General features: G+C 40.6%; 3 protein-coding genes across 5 annotated transcripts; 1 reads left to right on the forward strand and 2 right to left on the reverse strand.

The window, feature by feature from the left end:
- Positions 1-1,948: 1,948 nt before the first annotated feature.
- Positions 1,949-3,705, reverse strand: zp3f.2 (zona pellucida glycoprotein 3f, tandem duplicate 2). Of its 2 annotated transcripts, XM_086074197.1 has the most exons (10): positions 3,637-3,705; positions 3,511-3,552; positions 3,256-3,440; positions 3,085-3,188; positions 2,927-3,018; positions 2,673-2,853; positions 2,514-2,616; positions 2,355-2,443; positions 2,185-2,276; positions 1,949-2,088 (listed from the first exon to the last, which is right to left on the reverse strand). In XM_086074197.1, exons 1-10 carry the CDS (start codon positions 3,647-3,649, stop codon positions 1,988-1,990), a joined length of 1,002 nt encoding a protein of 333 aa, XP_085930323.1. In that variant the 5' UTR covers positions 3,650-3,705; the 3' UTR covers positions 1,949-1,987. The 2 variants fall into 2 exon arrangements, with proteins under 2 accessions (XP_085930323.1, XP_085930313.1); XM_086074187.1 differs by having other exon boundaries at positions 3,511-3,656.
- Positions 3,706-4,196: 491 nt separating this feature from the next.
- nedd8l (NEDD8 ubiquitin like modifier, like) lies at positions 4,197-5,406 on the forward strand. The gene is made up of 4 exons (XM_086074209.1): positions 4,197-4,345; positions 4,769-4,816; positions 4,884-4,966; positions 5,038-5,406. The coding sequence occupies exons 1-4, from the start codon at positions 4,328-4,330 to the stop codon at positions 5,156-5,158; spliced, it is 270 nt and encodes an 89-aa protein (XP_085930335.1). The 5' UTR covers positions 4,197-4,327; the 3' UTR covers positions 5,159-5,406.
- A 60-nt stretch (positions 5,407-5,466) lies between these two features.
- ap1g2 (adaptor related protein complex 1 subunit gamma 2) lies at positions 5,467-16,168 on the reverse strand. 2 transcript variants are annotated; one of them, XM_086074174.1, is made up of 22 exons: positions 15,904-16,168; positions 15,279-15,481; positions 14,581-14,705; positions 14,101-14,242; positions 13,242-13,338; positions 13,080-13,156; positions 12,900-12,995; positions 11,903-11,983; positions 11,685-11,783; positions 11,539-11,594; positions 10,391-10,504; positions 10,152-10,292; positions 9,793-9,847; positions 9,011-9,133; positions 8,463-8,552; positions 8,248-8,375; positions 7,985-8,089; positions 7,721-7,868; positions 7,145-7,307; positions 6,714-6,865; positions 6,394-6,492; positions 5,467-6,314 (listed from the first exon to the last, which is right to left on the reverse strand). In XM_086074174.1, exons 2-22 carry the CDS (start codon positions 15,477-15,479, stop codon positions 6,219-6,221), a joined length of 2,388 nt encoding a protein of 795 aa, XP_085930300.1. In that variant the 5' UTR covers positions 15,480-15,481; positions 15,904-16,168; the 3' UTR covers positions 5,467-6,218. The 2 variants fall into 2 exon arrangements, with proteins under 2 accessions (XP_085930300.1, XP_085930292.1); XM_086074166.1 differs by having other exon boundaries at positions 10,152-10,310.
- Between the last annotated feature and the right edge of the window lie 1,745 nt (positions 16,169-17,913).

The following is a 17,913-nucleotide window of genomic DNA, read 5'->3' on the forward strand; positions in this document are numbered from 1 at the left end:
GACCGCCGACAGTGTTTTTATTCACTCTGACTGGAAGGTGACAATCAAGTCAAACTGTTTCACCTGGTGTGTGAAAACCAGCACAGGTGCATCTGATTACAGTGAGCCCTTTCCACATTCAGCCGTTCTCATATTTTCAAATTATCAATTGGTACCTGTGCTTTCAATGGCGATTTACTTTTCTTTACCACCAAGATCACGTCGCACTAAATAAATAAATAAACCCGCTGTAAACAAAAATGCAATATTTATGGAGCGGTTAAGCGTCATTTATCTAGAAACATGACAAAAACATAAACCATTTAAATAAAATGGGCTACATCATACTCACCAGATATTCAGATTATTAAATGTGTAAATGTGTGTAGGATTCTGCAGATCTGTTTTCCGAGTTGAATTTAGCTTGTTCAGATTCACCAATCAGGGGATGAGAAAATCCAATGCTAACATTCTTGTTTGCCGGGTAGCAAATTTAAAATCTGATTGGTTAAAGAAACAGTCCTGGCCAGATTCTGAAATCTGATTGGATAAAATTGTATTTGAACTCGACATATATATATTACAAAATAAAGAGAATAGTCTGTTGAAAATAAATTAATACAATTTCATAAAACTAATATTAGTCATACGTTTACATACATTTATTTACAAGGGGAGGACAAAGTTTGTGGTTTTTACATGTGCCCACTGTTTATATTATTAATATTTGTTAATTAATTAATTAATTAATTTTCCAAACCGCTTACCAACTTGGTTCCATCACATTGGTCGCAATTATTTTGCCGCTTTCAGAATGATCATTTTATGCTCTATTGATGTATTTGACAAAAATAAATAAAGTTTATATCACAGGCGTAGGGCCAAAACCTTGTGCCACCAAAATTGTCAATTTTCAGGAGATGCCAGGTGTGGTCTTTCCTTGTGTAAAAAGCACGTTAAGTTGCCTTGTGTATGAAATGTGCTATACAAATAATCTTTTTTCAACCATTAACATTGCATCATCAAAGAGAACAAAGACATTTTCAACAAATTAGATTGGTCAATAATTCATAAAAATGACATCCACACATGTGGGTTGACTAAAAGCATAGATTTTTGAAAAATATTAAATTTGCCAAATTGTGATTTACGAGGTTTCGGCCCGACGCCAGCGATTAGACCATCCACCCATTTTCAATTTTGTTGGAGGGTGGACTACACTTATAACAGGTCGCCAATCAGTCACATTGTCATATTTAGGAAACAAACCCACTTTTCGTACACGCAGGTCAGGCATGTGCATTCCTACACGTTACACCATCCGTGTTCATCAGTTAATATTTTGTCACTGTATGTTGCCTCTAGAATGCAACACAGTTTCAGCGTGAGAAATCATGTAGATGTCAGCACCAACTCAGATGACTTGTCATTTTTAACAGTAAGATATTGTCTAATTCTGATAACGTCATTATTTTTCATCGACATTACCTTAAAAACTCATTTTGCTACTTGTCAACTGAAAATTACATCACAGGTGCCCAGAGCTCAGGTAGCCAATCACAGCTCACCTGTTTCCTAGGCAGCAAACTGAGCCATGATTGGTCATGCGGGGCACAAGTGATGTCATTTTCAGTCAACAGTATGTGGCAAAATCTGCATTTAAAGGCATTAATTGTTCATGAAACAATGTTTTATCTCTCTAAACTCCATTCTTTGCATGGCAGCAGTCTGTCAATATGAATTTATATTTATTTTGATTAGTCATTCACTAAAATAGTTAGCAAAAACACCAATAGTTAGCCTAGCTTACAATTTTTTCCTATATATGTATTTTCTGACAGCCTGCTGCGGCGCTATGCTTTTACAGGCAGATCATACTATGACTTATGGCTGAGGGGGGGGGGGGGGGGGGTGGGGGCTACCACACATACATGAGTTCAAATGTTAAAAATTCAATCAACTCAAACAGTGGGTCCAACAGAATTTTATTCTCTGCACAACGACATGCTTATCCAGAAGCAAAGGGCTCCACCTCCTTTTTTAGGCCGTCAGACATATCCACGATGATCAAAGGCCCCAACACCGAAAGTTGACTCAGCCCCTGAGATTCTAAGGAGAGGGGTGAAAGAGAAAATTACATTCAAGTCAAGTGGAGGCACAAATCAAAATTAGTAAAGTTTTTTAAAAACAAATTTTTTTATATACTCCATTCAATTCCTCTTTTGGGCCGAGTTTTGCAGGTGGCATCACAGCAGTTACACAAGTCATTCTGGAATGGGTCATCTATTAATTCCCATCTAAGAACAAGACAAAGTATAAATACTTTTATAGGGAGAATAAAAATGACAACAACAAAAAGTTAGTGCAACACTTGCCCGCCATTCTCTTTTGAATATTGACAAGCCTTCTTTGTTTCATCAAGGACGTCAGGATCCCATGCGACAAGTTTACAGTGGATGTACACCTGATATAAAACAAAAACAAAACAGGTTTCAAATAAATCACAGCTTAGAGCCGTCATTTTACCACCTCACCTTTCCGGCACCAAACATGAACGACTGCAGGGAGAGGACAATTGCGGATGAATGGTATCGAGGAACGAACGCTGAATTTCCTTTGACGCTATCTGTAAGACACCTGTAAAAACAGACATTACAAAATGTGGCTTTTAGATTCGCAACTGTGAAACCTACCCTTTGTTGAGAATGATGGGGTAAATCTGCTGTTGTGGCTGCAGCTGTGCAGTGGGGGCGGCCACACATTCCTCCATGAACAGACGTAACGGTTGATGGGCTTTCTGCTCCACAGCCGCCCAGATCGGCATGAACGAGCCCAGCGAGATTACATTCGATTTTGCGATGCTGGACATTTGTTCTGTATGGGGAGGGGGCATTGGTACTCGGTAGACGCAGGTTTTAATGTCGTGTATGGCAGTGTGAGGACTCACCATTGAGGAGCGCCATATGGAAGACGAGATCACCCCGCCCTGAAGAAACACTCGCACCTGGGTTCAGGAATGGAGGAATCCACCCTTCTGGCCTAAAACATACAGGGGAAGTTTTATATGAAGTCAGGAAAACAGTGGACGTAAAAATTACGCTGCACCTTTTCTGGATACATTCAAAAAAGTACTCATAAACTGGCGGTTTGTTCTTTGCTCCAGGACTGTAGCTCAATATATTCTGATGGATAAGATGTTTTCCTCTTATCTGTGAAAAGACAGATCGGTCACCAAGAAGTCTATGACAATTCAAATGATCATCTTTCCCTCCTTACCTTTTTTTGAAATTTACAGTTTCTTAATTTGTAGTCAAAATGTAGTTCCCAATCTCCTGTTGGCAAACTAGTCACACTCGACCGTATGCAGTTGCCAAGGTAAAAACGGGTTGAGTCTGGCACCAGCTCCTGATTGATCCTCCATGTGATGTTTACAGAGTCTTTCCAACAATTAATATTGATATCTGTAAAGAAAGGAGGCTGACATGAAAGGCTGTGCTGCACAATCACAAACAAAGCATTTGTGTTCAGTACCTTCATCATATGCTGTTGCAGAAACAGCCAAGAATGTCACACCTAAGAAGAGATGGAGAAGCATGGCTAAATGAGTCAATGCACCTTGCAAGTGGAATTATATACACACGTCCTGCCTAATCATACCAATGTCAAACATCTGTGCGGGAGCAGGAAAAAGCTTTTAGACCGCCTACCGTGCACACATGACCTAGCGAATGGGCAAACTTTTGTTTAGATTTTTTTTTTAAACCGGGCATGGGGGCCGATCATTCGGATTAAGAGTATGAAGAGGAAATAAATGTGTATTGAAATATGTAAAATACTACAAAATCTATTCTTAAAAATCTATTTTCTAATCATTTCAAATCTTCTTTTTTTTTTACTCAAAAATATTCTGATTAGGTTATATGCGGGCAATAATTTACATATACCCCTTTGTTTATAGGATGAATCATTATTTAATAAAGTTGTACGTTTTAATGCATATTCTTATTTATGATGAGATAATAATGCTTATTATTTATTTATTCTTTTTTTACACTACCTAACTAAAAAAAAGACCTGCTTTTGCTTTGAACAAGTGGTAAATGGTTACAAAAGTGTGAAGTCACGTTACATCATCACACGATAAAGTATAGTAAACCAATCCCGCAAAGCGGAACGAAAGGACGAATATTTTATTATGTGTACGTCACTTCCGGAACGTTTAGCGCGTTACACAGGAAGTAGTCCTGAATCATCCCGGCGACCAGTTTAGAAATACTCAACACTATTCAATCGCTTTATTCATTACATGTTCAAATAATATAAAATTGTGTCATATTCCTCGTTCAAAATGCTGATTAAAGTGAAGGTAAGGCGTTTGTCATTTTACGTAAAACACGAAAGTTTGCTCAAATAAGATGACCGTTTCATTTTGTAGCTATATTGTGTAGCTTCCACTGTATTATAAACAATACGTTTGTTGTGTGGCTACGTTTTACATAGCCAAGCCATAGCCAAGTGAAGTAATTTCCAAATGACAGCTAAAATATTGCTGTGACGTAGCGTTCTTTATGTTCTACTTTGTTATCTGTAAAGTGAGAAACTTTTAATTGTGTGGACGCGATGGTTCCCTGGTTCTGTTGTCATGGAGGTTAAAATAAGAGATACCGCTCTACGTAACAAACACAAAAATAGATAACAGAATTTCCAGCACATAAACTCAAAGATGCTTATTTAGCTTGTGCTCCATGATCAGGGCGATATCAGGCCTTATGTGTTCATTCTGTTTCAGACTCTGACTGGAAAAGAAATAGAAATCGACATTGAGCCCACAGACAAGGTAATGGCATTTAAATACTTGTCAGAAGTTACAGAAACATGTCTCAGAATCTTGCTTGGCTTTCTAGGTGGAGCGAATTAAAGAAAGGGTGGAAGAAAAGGAAGGCATACCCCCTCAGCAACAAAGACTCATCTACAGTGGAAAACAGATGTGAGCTCCTTACCAGTGACAAAACGTTTTCCTTCTCTGCAATCAAGTAAAGCATATTCTCGTATTTTCAGGAACGATGAGAAGACAGCTGCAGACTACAAAATCCAGGGAGGCTCGGTGCTCCATCTGGTGTTGGCGCTAAGAGGAGGGGAAGCGCACCACATACCCGACGTACAACTCACATCATCATGAACGGCGCTTAACGCGATGCCAGCTGTGTGCCAACGCTTTAGGTGTCCCGATTTCATTTAACCATGCTACGATAAAAACAAAGTCACCCCTTACAGACAAAAAAAGAAAGGAAAGAATGCGTGTTTACTTTGTGAATGTTGTTGTAACCCACATTGGCTTTCTGAGTTTTTCTGTTCATACAGGCACTCATGCAGAGAGTTTTAACAATGCTGTGGTAATTATTGCTTGTGAATAAATGCTCAAGTTGAGTTTTGCACCTTCCTTCAATACACAAATTAACAGAATACCAATACACATTGCTGTTTAAGGTGCTGAAACTGTCTCGTCTTTATTAGAAAATGATGAGCGTGAATCCAAACAGTTTTCTTAGACCTGCAACAGTTTGAACATCTATTTAGAACACTACTGCGGACACCCAAGGATTTCCAGTTATTTGAGGATTTCTGAATGTACTCCCACCTTCTTTTAAAAATATATGTGCATTGGTCTTTAAAATAATGGAAAACAATTTATACAGTACAGTCCTTAAAAAATATTAAAAGTAACTGTAAATAATCAACAAATGACCATTGTTCAAAAGGTTCTGCCTTTTTACAATAATTGTGATGATTGCAATATAATATTACCAAATGAGAAAGAAAGGCACGGAGAAGAGGGGACCTGTGAGCGTCTGATTATATGGTAGTAATAGTGATGGTTCATTTGTTAGGAATGAGCCATTTACAATTCCTTTAAAAAAAAAAAAAGATTTGGAGGGTGTTAGACATTGAATATCTCAACAAAAAAAGGCAAAATCCTATTACAGGCAAAATCAACTACAGTATTCAAAACCCTGAATATTACACCTAGGGGTGAGACTTAATAGCTAGTTGACATTGGAAAACAGCAATACTTGATTTTGTTGTATTCCAAAGTAGAGAATGCAATACCAAATAGATCATGAGGTCGTGTTCTCTATCGACGTTGGACATTTCAACATTAGTGTAAAAAACAAAACAAATCAGGAATCCGATGAATGGTAGCGTGGAGGTCTGACGGTAGACTGATGACAGGTTGCCCATCAGGAAAGCCCAGGAAAGGAATCAATCTGAACTGTGTCCTGAATGGAAGATCCTTGACTCGAGTACGATATCCGTATCCTCATTTTAAGATTGACCTGGAGGGAGTGGGTGAAATTCGCACTTGAGTGCCATATTTCCTCTCCAGAATATCTGCCATTAGAAACGGTGTCTCACCTTGTTTGGATTGTTGAGAAGTACCACCTGGATCACATGAGCTAAACCTCTTGCAGGAAGAGTGTCTCCGCTGGGGGCCTTCATGTTTAAGTGGACACTCTGGAACCATCAAATACAAACATGTGGACACCTAACACACATTGACTCATCGCCCTGTCATTCTACAATTGCAAACTAGAATGTGTGTACATTCAAACACTCACAGGTTCTTACAAAATTCTACTTGTACACAGCAACAAAAGTTTTAAAAGTTCCCATTTCTGGATGGAATGAGGATTCATAATAAAAGTAATAACTTTTCACGCAAAGGCAAAACAAACCTTCGGCACAGCGGCCTGGAGAGTGAAGCTCGTGACGTCCGAGTTGGAGGAGTTGCTGCCTTTCAGGGTTACCGTCACGTCGGCGTCGGACTGCTTCTCCCAGCTGAGCGTCAAAGTTACACCGTTCTTCTCGTACACCGTCACTGCAGGGGCTATGAAACAAAAGCGACATGATAATCATGCAGTTCAAGCCCAGACAAAACATGACGCGATTATTTGAAACATTTGCTTACACCACACGTATCTGTCCCTTGATTCTAATTTATTGACATTACAGTACAATATAATCACTCAAGGAGAATTCTACTAAACTACACCAAAATGTCTTACTTGTCGCGGTACCCTTAAAACAAGAAGCCTTGATTCAACTAATGTTTTAAAAATAATATTTTCCCTTTCTTGGAAAGCCCAAGTATGTGTAGGACTCAAACCTGGTGCCGGAGGGGTGGGCTCAAAGCCTCCCAACAGATCCAGAAGGTCCCCTCCAACAGGCTTGGCTGTGTTTATGGGCTGGACGGGTACGGGGCCACCCAGAGCTGGGCCGGCCTGAACCGACTCTTTGGAGTCCCCAAGCAGGTCCAAAAGATCACATACCTTAAGAAAACAAACAGGTGGAAAGAAAAAGTCAACGCACCATCATTCATTCCAAACCCACATTCATAAGAATATAAAACGGGAAGTAAACTGAAAAGTGTGGCGCTCCTTTTACAGATACGCAAATGAAAACACAGACTGATATAAAACAATGAATGGCAGCCATTTTGTCATACAAAATTCTCAAGTTCTGACTCACCAAGTAATCTTACGCAAGTTACAACTGTACATAGAAACTGGTTAGCTAAGATTAATTCCCATTGATTTAGCATAACAAACAAAGATGAAGTGAAGTAACAAACACAAACTGACAAATAGTCCAAGCAACTACATTGTCAAGCGCACTCAAATTCTTTAAGATGAGAAGTGCATTAAAATTGGTTCCATGTCGTCTGAAAGCATCAACATTTCACCTGGTTAGCAGGCTGTTGTGGCAGTGGGGCCTCTTTCTGCTTCCCTTTGTCCACCTCCATCTGTTTAATGACATCCCCCATCGAGTCCCCGTTGGTATGGCCCGGAGAGTTCCGCTCAATCACGGGCATTCTCTCCAGCACAGCTGCCCTGTGGACACAGAGAACATCTCAACAATTTCAGCAGAAGAATGACGCTTGCCCTCCTGGGATTAGACTTCTTTTTTTTTTCCTCCCTCTCTAACATTAAAATCCTCACACACCTACCTCATGTGGTCATATTTTTTGAAGAGCGCGTTGTATTCCACTGCCCTCTGCTGGAGCTCCACATCTATACAGCTGCCGTAAATGCTTACGATGCTTCTTATTCGACTAAAAACAAAACAAAACAGGGAGACATGGAAATACAAAAATGGAATTTCGATGTATGCGCTATAATTCTAACAATGGCCCTAGCGACAAACAATTATAGACTGCGCTTTGTGTTCATGTTGTTGGGACAACACGAAACGGCAACAAGTGTGTCTTACTCGACATTGTCATTGATGCGGGTGCTCAGCTTCATGGTGGCAGTGAGAGCAAAGCCCCTTGTCGCCGGGGCGGACATGTGAGACTGAAGAACGGTTTCCAAGGCATCCAACACACTGTCTGCACTCACCTAATTGGAATGGTTAATAATTGTGAATATTTTTTTTTTCCCATAATAAAGAAATAATTAAACAAACAAAGGGTGTGCTCTATTTACCTGAATGGGCTCCATTTCCTGACACTCTCCTCTGAGTAGCAGGTCTCCATACTCCCCAATGCACCAGCATGCCACCTGAACCAGCGGTTGCTGCAGACATCCATAAAAACTTGTGACAAAAACCTCTACCTTTATAAAGATTTCAAGTCATATGATTGAGTCTGTCTTTAAAGGTTTTGGGCCTCTGAGCCATTTGTGTCTACATTACTAAAATATCTTTACTGGAATATACAATTTGGGTACTTACTGCACTCCAATGGACAATACATGACACCATTTTAATTTTATGAAGGGGAGATTACATTTTGATTTAGGAATAAGCACTACTCTATTAGCAATATAAGGAAAATGTGGTAGTAGGTATTGAGATGATTTTGGTTTACAACTTGTACATACAGAGCAGGCAATTGATGGGCTAAAAAATATATAAGAGTAAAGAACTGCAGAGAAACACACACACACACACACACACACACACACACACACACACACACACACACACACACACACACACACACACACACACACACACACACACACACACACACCTGAGAGATGTCAGTGAGCAGCGCTCGGTAAAGCTTGTGGACGGTGTAACAGTGAAGCTCAGAAGCGTTGGTGATGAGCAGGATCAAGTTGGGGACGGTTTCATCTCTTACATCACCTCCGGCCTACAAGTGTAGGAATAGGTCAAAAACAGGAGCGCATCGACGCACGCACACGCACACGCAACTGATGCAAGATTTGAACTTGCTCTACATTTGACTTGCCATCACATATAAAAAAAAAAAGAAAGTTAACCTTGTTGTTAAAGCACTCTTGAGAACAAAAATGTGAAAATTCTTGATAGAGAAGACAGATGGTTTGAAACTGAAGTGATGCCATCTACGTGAAGGTGAAAAGACCTCTGAAGTCGAATTGTCATTTAACTTATTTTTACAAAGTTAAGCCACACGCAGGAAGTACGTGTATGTGCACACTTCTTTGCTTGCTTGCTTTTCCCTGATTTTACTCTATCGAACTTTTTATTGAATGCATTTTGTATTAATATCACGTTACAACTGAACTAAAAACAGCCCACTACAATTTAGAAGTAAACTGTCCAACATTTTATTCATGATCACACAAACAGCGTGGAGCACTTTCTTTTTCGTGATCAAATGTAAGATCATTTATGCAGAATCAGCAATAATAAGAAAAAGGATTCACTGCCTTATTTTGTCAGATTTATTGATCACCATAGAAACTGGTCGCCTTGAGTGACACGTACTGCAAACACACAAATCACATTTGCGAACGGCAACACGTGTGACATTGTGTCAGTATTTACCGTGGTGAGGACATGCAGGATGGTGTCAATGTGCCAACGCTGGGAGGGTGCGTACCTGACAGACACACACACACACACACGCTTTAAGAAGGTCAGAAACACAGAGAGAAATCCATCTGTGTCTTCACCGCCGTGCACACGAGTGAAACTGTGGCGCCGTTGTCACACTGCCAGTGAAGCATACAGTACGGCAATGTCTCTGAGAGCAGACACACAATGTGCCACACAATGGGAGTAAAGCCATCCCCGCTTCGGGCAAAGAGAGGGCGAATGCATCTCATGCAATCGTCAACGTTTGCACGCCTGCTTGCGTAGCAAACAAACGGCATGTGCATGTGACGCATGCCCAAGTCACTCACCTCTCTGCAGCATGGAATATTCCGCTGGTAGCTTCAGATCGGAGTTCAGGGGGGCAGGAGGAGAGGAAGACGAGCAGCTCCTTCATCATGGAGCGGATGTTGCTGGCAGACACCAACGCCAGGGAGAGGTCTAACGCGCGGCTGAACAAATCAAGGGTTCTGGATATTAGATCATGTTTGAGACTGGATCATTTACAGAACAGAAATGAAATTAAAAATGTGTGTAGGTGGAAAGTTACCGTTTGACAGAAGCATCCGGGTCCTTCAAGCAGTCCACGATAGTTCCTCTGTGACGCTGCACTGCGATGTTGTCGGTCCCAACAATCTTTTGCAGGGAGGTCATGGCAATGTATCTGGACAAACACACACAACAAAAATAAGGTAAGTATTAAGTAGGTAAGGAACTGGAACATTACACAGAATTGAGGACATAAATATAAACTCATTGACATTATTCTATAAAAAATTATCTTTTTAATTTTCGTGTAACATTTGATTGCAATTTAAGGCAGCAGATTGGTGGAAGTTGTGGCAAACATGTCTGCCGCAGAGTTCTGAGATTCAGGTTTCGAATCGAGTTTGCATGTTGTGCCCGCGCTTCCATTTTTTCCCCTCCGGTTACTCCGGAATCCTCCCGCACTCCAAAAATTGAAGTGAATTGAAGTCTCTAGTCTAAACCTTCCCAAAGCCAGAGCGGGAAGGCTTTAGCTCATTCATGACTCGAATGAGGACAATTGCAATTAATTAGTGCGCAATTTTTTGGGGTGCTAACCTATTCCACACGATTGGATTTGGAGACTTTAACACTAAAAAATGAAGGTAATGTTTGTGTAGCAAAACACACAATACTGTATGTGGAACAGGTTGACAATATAATTGAATAAAATGTTTTTAGCGCAACCATGACAAACCCTTCAAAAATGATTATGTCCGGATCTTAGGTGAATATTTAGGAAAAAAATAACAATTACTAACAGTTAGTAATAACCAAAATAATAATAGTAATATAGTGAATTTACCTCATTGATAAATAAACACGCACACACACCTCGTCACAAAGTAATAAAGGCCCTGCAGGTTTTTACCAGACGACCCTGAAAAGTGTCCCTTAAAGACAAGAGCTGGGAAAAATATGACTATAACAAACCCCAGAGGAACAATTGATGAGCCTTCACCCTGCCTAGCAGATAGAAAGTGACCTTCTAATGTGGCTCCAGAGATAATATACCAGGGCAAGGCGATGAGATAGCTCAGACTGATGACAACCTGTCATGAAGTTGCCAGTGGCCTTGAGGAACCAAAACGTACAGAGAAAGAAGCGCAGGATGGGGGAAGATGAGACAAAGAAATGGGAATTTGGTGTGGAATGCTGTTCAGCTGCACTGACCGAATGTTCCTGTCGTTATTCAGGAGGAAGCGGCCCAGGATGTTCACAGCCAGGATCTGAGGAAGTGAGCATTTGTGAATTCATCCTTTTTTACTTCTTTTTTTTTTATGATAGTAACTAGTAAGTATTGTGAAAGTGTCTCTCACCCTGAGGCCACTTTCTGACTTGATGTCCAACACGGTGAGAACAGTCTCATACAGCACAGCATTGCCCACAGTCTTAGTGCTGTCGGTGTTGGTAGCTACCTATACAGCAGCATATGCAGACAAAATCATCCATTAGCTTTCCTCTTGTAAACTATACATTTAAACAGCTAGCATCTAGCACGAGACAAGGATACATGCGCTGTAAGCATGAATGAAACCTGAGCTAGTAGATCATTCATGGTGTCGCTCGCTGATTCGTTGTTGCGACCGAGGATTCTCAGCAGTCTCAAGATGCGGACCTGTGAATGGAAGATGCTTGAGTTTAAATGAACAGTTCTACACTTTGTGATATTTTATATACAGTATTTATTTTATTATTATTGCTGGTAGGCAGGCAGTGGTGACTAAATACTGTGCAGCCATTTTTTTGTGTATACATGGTCAGAAGCTGAAATCTTCACAGAAAATGCCTTTCGACATACATCTTTGGAGCTCTAAAATTTCATTATATCAGGTCGTAAGCTCTTATGACGGCGTATTAGGTTCACGTATAAATATTTTTATCTTGGGAAAAACGTATATATTCGTATTATAAAGTGGCAAATTTGTGAGAAAAAACTCAGAAAGCAAATTTTCTCCGAATTTTACTCCCCTCTAAAAAAAAAATGTAATAAATATTTATATGTGGCCCTAATACGCCATCATATCCTCTTAATAATTAAAGGAAGCAAAGTTTAATTCTGCTCCAAGGTCAAATGAGATCAAATTAGAAATAATTCTGGATAAGCATGGAGCTGGTATGCACATAAGGACCCTTTTTAAATTATTATTGTTTTATTTTTTTTAAATCTGTGACAGACTCCACGCATAAAGACAGAAAACCCGGCATTCAACAGTTTTGTCTGCCTGGTCAGCCTGTGACCTTTTCCGAGATTCAGGTTAAGCGTTTAAAGCCTGCCGTACACTAGTTGCGTTGATGCAACCCAATGTGACTAAACTATCACATAGTCTGCAGAGTTCTGCAATTAATTTTCACAAGTGGCGCCTCAAAACATACGTTTCTTGACAGGAAGATCAGGGATCACAGTTTTGCCATTGCAGTGAGTTGCTGCCTGTATGCGGGTGCGAGTCGCTGAATTTAATTAGTCCAGTACGGTCGCATTGAGCCCTGTTGCTTGGGTGTGCAAAATTTGCTGTAATAGCGTGTCGACAAACCTGTAGGAAAGGATCACTGATCCCTGCCACGTCATGCTCTGGAGAGTAACCGGAAGTTACCAAGCTTTTCATAATGCGAACCAGATCTGGGACCGCCTGCAATACACACAGATTCTAATTAGACACGCCCAAGACGTGCACGCGTGTGTATGCGTGTGACACCGTGTGTCATCTTTGTACCTTTCTGAAGCGCTCCAGTGTCTCTGGATTGCCCTCACACAGCACAGTGATGAGCACTACAGCCCCATGGAGCACACCTTGAGACAAACGGAGACAAAAAAACCTTGAACACAAACAATCCTGTAAATGTTTGTCTCAGACGGATGCTGACGGTAAACTGACCGTGGTGTTTCTCTGCCAGGAGAGAGCGAGCTGTGGGGGCAAAGAGCTCCCCGAGATCTGGAACCTTTCGAATAATGTGGATGGCACATAGCGCAGCCTGGGTAAACGGGAGACGAGCATCAGCGACAATATAACAAGAATGATAACTTGCTTGTTTAATGCAGAACCTAACTACATTGAATTTCACTAGTTAGTGAATGCCATCAAGCTCCTCACAAAGACCACATCTTTCCCAACTTAAGACACAGCTATCACATGATCAACACAGTGGATCGCAGGAATGGTTTGACAACACCTCCTCCCAAGGATGAAATTGTTTATGGCTAACAGATAACATTGAAACTGTTAGTATTACTGTTTGAAAATGTAAATAATGTAACAACCATATTACGCATTTGGCTTCTCCCATCCAGTGCACACCGCAACAGCAAATATTTGGTAGTGACGGTTTACAAATTCTAAAAAGTGGATGGTACATTGAGTTGCTGAGTTGACATTTTTTGTATTCAAAATTAAACTTTTGCAGTCAAGTATTGTGATAACACAACACTGATAACCATAACTATTTGGGTCACACATATAATCATTGATATATGTTCACACCATTTCATTCATTTTATTTCTGTTAGTTGTACGCATTAATTTTTTCACATTTTCATAAGTAACTATGCTAAAATGTAACATAAAACACATCCAGAAAAGATTCAATTTGAATCATTTCTAATGGGGAATATTACTTCTAAAGTAAACTAACACACTCCTGGATTGTGTTTGACTTCCAGGTTCCGCTATGTAATGGAAATGTACAGAAATATTTTTTTTTAACTGTGGTAGGTATAAATAATGAGAAGATCTTTACCTTCTTCTTAATGTAAGAATTAGAGGCCCGAAGCAGCCTGTCAATCTCCGGAGCAAGATCTTTGCACATCTCAGCTGAGCCGATACAGGCGAGTGTGCATAAAGCCAGCGACTGCACAAACTGGCTACTGTGAGACAGGTCACTGAAAGGCAAGCACAAGCACAATATATGATGAATGGATTTGTCAAATTTACGTAATGTATCATTTCTACTTTCGATGTATGTATTGCACCAAAATGGAATATCTCTGGAGTATATTTGTTACAAAAGATTTAAAATATCACTCACCAATCAGACATTTATACACAACCTAATGCTAATCATTTACAAAAGCAGAACAAAACAATGCTCTGTTTCGATGCACATTACATCATAATTGTAGCTATTGAATTTAATCTCATTTGAGCTAAATTAAATCTCGTAATGTTATTTTTCACATCCTCAATGAGCTGTAGTATGTGATTGGATTGGCTTCCTTACTTCTTTATGGAATTAGTGATAAGCAGACTGGCATCCTGCTTCTCATCCAGCAGCATCATTGCCCCAAGGTATCCTACACGCTTTTCACTGTAGCGAGGGCTGGCTATCATCCGAACACACTCCATCTAACGGGAAGAATAACAACTCCGCTAAATATAAAGCATATGAAAAGAGGTGCCTGAAGGGGAATTCTCATCTCTTTGCACAGTCCAAGCGTAAGTCAGGCACAGCTCCAAAACAGCCATGCTGGAACCAGAGCGGAATCAGTGGCCCACTTAGCGGGTCTAACTATGTAGCCTTTGACATGAGTTGTGCACTGCAGATTTGCGGTTGCCAATGTGTCTGCATACACGGATTTGCACACTAAATTGACAACTCTTTTCAGGGGCCTGGTGATAACGTGTTGCAAGCATGAGTGAGAATCATAAGAATCAACTGGGAGAGAGTCTCCCAAAACACCAGAAAAATCACACTTTTGAACATGCATGAGTAAGCGGTGTTCTTATTCACTTGGCTACATCTGGCTTTGGGAGTATGTAATGCATTTTTGCATTTAGTGTATAGTTTACTGACATATGACCCAATCAAGTATTTGGAACTTCTACACTTTCAGGAAAAGCATTTCCACGGTAAAGTGACTCAAACGCACCAACTGCCATTATGGTTTCTCGTGACACTCAAATCCCAGATCTTCTCACCTGACCGAAGTGTGCGGGGTAGCCAAGCATGTGCACATAGAGAAGCTTGGCCAGGTTGTGAGATCGACCATCGTTGTCAGATTGTCTGAATTGTGCCCGGATGGCAGCGCACTCCCTCTGGATGACACCCCGCTCCTCACACTGGGTCCTGGCGGACCTAATGGCCCGGATCATCTCCTGCAGTGGGATTGATGGCGACATGGCTGTGTATGTATGTAAGTGTGTGTGTGTGTGTGTGTGTATGTATGTATGTATGTATGTAAGCGTGTGTAAGCGTGTGTGTGTGTGTGTGTGTATGGTGTGAGAGAATGAGTGAGCAATAGAAAATAATGTTACAATAGATTAAAACTGAGTCAATTTACTTCTGAATTGAAACCTTCCATTTAAAAGGTCCATAACAAAGTGGACTCAAACCACGCATACAAATTTACAGCATATCGGCACATTTTAAACAGAACTCAGTCTAGCGCTAATTGGACGAAATATATTTGCAGGTGTATTATTCCCCCCAGGTGTATTCAAGTTAGTATCACTTACGACGCATTACGCCACTTTTGAATAAGGCAACACAGACACGAACATTTTGGTGTGAACAAAAAACTTATTTGATACTACAGTACAGTACCTTCGGCAGTGAGACAGGTCACTCAGGTAGTGTAGCCGGTGGCTAACCTTTAGCGCCGAGTTAGCCGCAGAGATGGTGTCAATCTAAAAAGCTAGATAAATCAGCATGACAGTCGACTTGTGTGGCAGGTTCTTGCTGAAATGAAAAACAACATACACAACGATGCGTAGACTTAGCGGCTTATAACCGAAAATAAAACATAACAAAACTCGGACACATCCGTAAGATCATTGCTTGACACTAGTATCGGCGGTGTCCTCGATTCGTGAATTTCCATCAATGAAGTGGTGAGTCATTTCCTTGTACGATCTTTCAAAATAAAATAAAATTTTAAATAAGCAGTGGACGGTTCTTTATTATTTGATTGGTACATGCCTTTTGACGTCGTAAAATGAATTTTAAAATAAATCCAAGATCTATTCATTTTATAGAAACAAAACATAATCTCACATGATCTTATAAATTAAAAGTAATGTTATTTTGAAATCAACATATTCCGTTTTCGGAATAACACTTACTACCGCAATTCCAAAAGCTTTTCCCATGATTTCCGCAATTCTTTGCTGTGTGTTCCCTGTTAAAGGCAAGTGGATGAAAAATGACGAGTGCTTCCTTTCGTGCACTATATGCTTCTATCGTTTCCTACAACCGTAACTGTACAGTACAGGGCATTCTGGAGAAGTTGAAATTCAAAAAGGTGTTATAATAAATAGGCCTACAGAGGAAGAAGAAAAAATACAGTCACTCACTATATTACCTGTTTTTTGTTTTGTTTTATTTGGGGAGTGGAGGGCACAAGCTATTTTCCCTGAAAACGTGGAAAAAGAGGGAATATGGCGTTAATGTTTATATGATAAAACTATTTATTAAGATACAACTATGTTCATTATGTTTTGGATGTGTTATGCAACAATTCACTTTAATTTACTTCTATGTTCACCATATAAAATAATTAGCATCTGGCAACACGTCTATTATATTTTCAAAATCTGTTTCAAATTAGTTTGATGTACCGCCATTAGCAAAACACTCGCTATGACGTTCGCTAAGCCAGAGACTGAGCTGCAATGTATTTGTTTACACTTGGATAAAGGGATACCTGGGGGTAGCGGGGGCTGTGGACCGGTGGGGTGCCTGGCCGGCCTGCCGTGCCCCGTCCTGCTGCGTTGGGTTGGGGGCGCGGGCCGTGTTGGGGTGGGGGGCACTCTTGGCTCCTGGGTTTGCTCTCTGGCCGGTGGCCCCTGCGGGGCCCGGGGGTTGTCCCTTGGCGCTGCCATGGCCTGTGGGGCCCTGAGGTGTTGCGCTTGCTCTGTCCTGGCAGGGGTCGACGGCTCCCCTCTTTGGTGGAGATTTTCATGCATGCCAAATCCACCACACCAGCATCTATCGAAACTCAGACACAATCTGCTTCTTCCTCTGGTCGCTGAATCGGTGGAGGCTGGTGTCTGTGGATCTCACTCTGCTTCGTCTGTCCTTCCTTCCTTTCCTCAGTCTCTCCTTTGGTCTCTTGAGGTCTCCCTAATTTGTTGGAATTTAGATGTTTCTGGGGTTGGTGAAAGACACCAATTGGTAACCCGGTGGGTAGTAGGTAATGTCTGGTCGGTGCTGGATTTCACTTTCATTTCTTTTCTTTGATCCTTCTTTGGGTCTCCTGACAACCTCACGACTCTAGCTGGATTCTGAAGTATTTGGTTTAGGTGAACGGTATGGGATTTTTAATAGGTTTTAGGTGAACTAATGAATTCACACGCACGCACACACGCACACACACACCTACATACTCAACCACATACAAAATAAAAATTTATTTAAAAAAATAAAATGAGAGCAATGATGATGACATGTCAAATTGGTAAAATTACCAAATGAATAATACTGAGCTCTCCAGAAGAAGAAAAAATAAATAAAAATAAATGTGGGAACTCATTCACTGTCGTTAACGGCTATAGACGTCAACAATTCATTTGAACTATTTCTATTAGTTTAACTTTTTTTTTTCCACTTTTGTTA

Source organism: Leptonotus elevatus, chromosome 1 (genome assembly GCF_054856555.1).
Source record: "Leptonotus elevatus isolate MCC_2025b chromosome 1, RoL_Lele_1.0, whole genome shotgun sequence".
NCBI lineage: Eukaryota > Metazoa > Chordata > Actinopteri > Syngnathiformes > Syngnathidae > Leptonotus > Leptonotus elevatus.

Excerpts from the sequence above, each read along its gene's own strand:
- zp3f.2 (XM_086074187.1), bottom strand. The coding sequence starts at position 3,574 with ATGCTTCTCCATCTCTTCTTAGGTGTGACATTCTTGGCTGTTTCTGCA. Across the intron at positions 3,019-3,084 it reads TTTGAATGTATCCAGAAAAG|GCCAGAAGGGTGGATTCCTC; the intron begins GTGCAGCGTAAT and ends TGTATGTTTTAG. Across the intron at positions 2,854-2,926 it reads CCATATGGCGCTCCTCAATG|AACAAATGTCCAGCATCGCA; the intron begins GTGAGTCCTCAC and ends CTCCCCATACAG.
- nedd8l (XM_086074209.1), top strand. Across the intron at positions 4,817-4,883 it reads ACATTGAGCCCACAGACAAG|GTGGAGCGAATTAAAGAAAG; the intron begins GTAATGGCATTT and ends TTGGCTTTCTAG. Across the intron at positions 4,967-5,037 it reads ATCTACAGTGGAAAACAGAT|GAACGATGAGAAGACAGCTG; the intron begins GTGAGCTCCTTA and ends TCGTATTTTCAG.
- ap1g2 (XM_086074166.1), bottom strand. The coding sequence starts at position 15,479 with ATGTCGCCATCAATCCCACTGCAGGAGATGATCCGGGCCATTAGGTCC. Across the intron at positions 12,996-13,079 it reads CACTGGAGCGCTTCAGAAAG|GCGGTCCCAGATCTGGTTCG; the intron begins GTACAAAGATGA and ends TGTGTATTGCAG. Across the intron at positions 11,595-11,684 it reads AGTCAGAAAGTGGCCTCAGG|ATCCTGGCTGTGAACATCCT; the intron begins GTGAGAGACACT and ends TCACTTCCTCAG.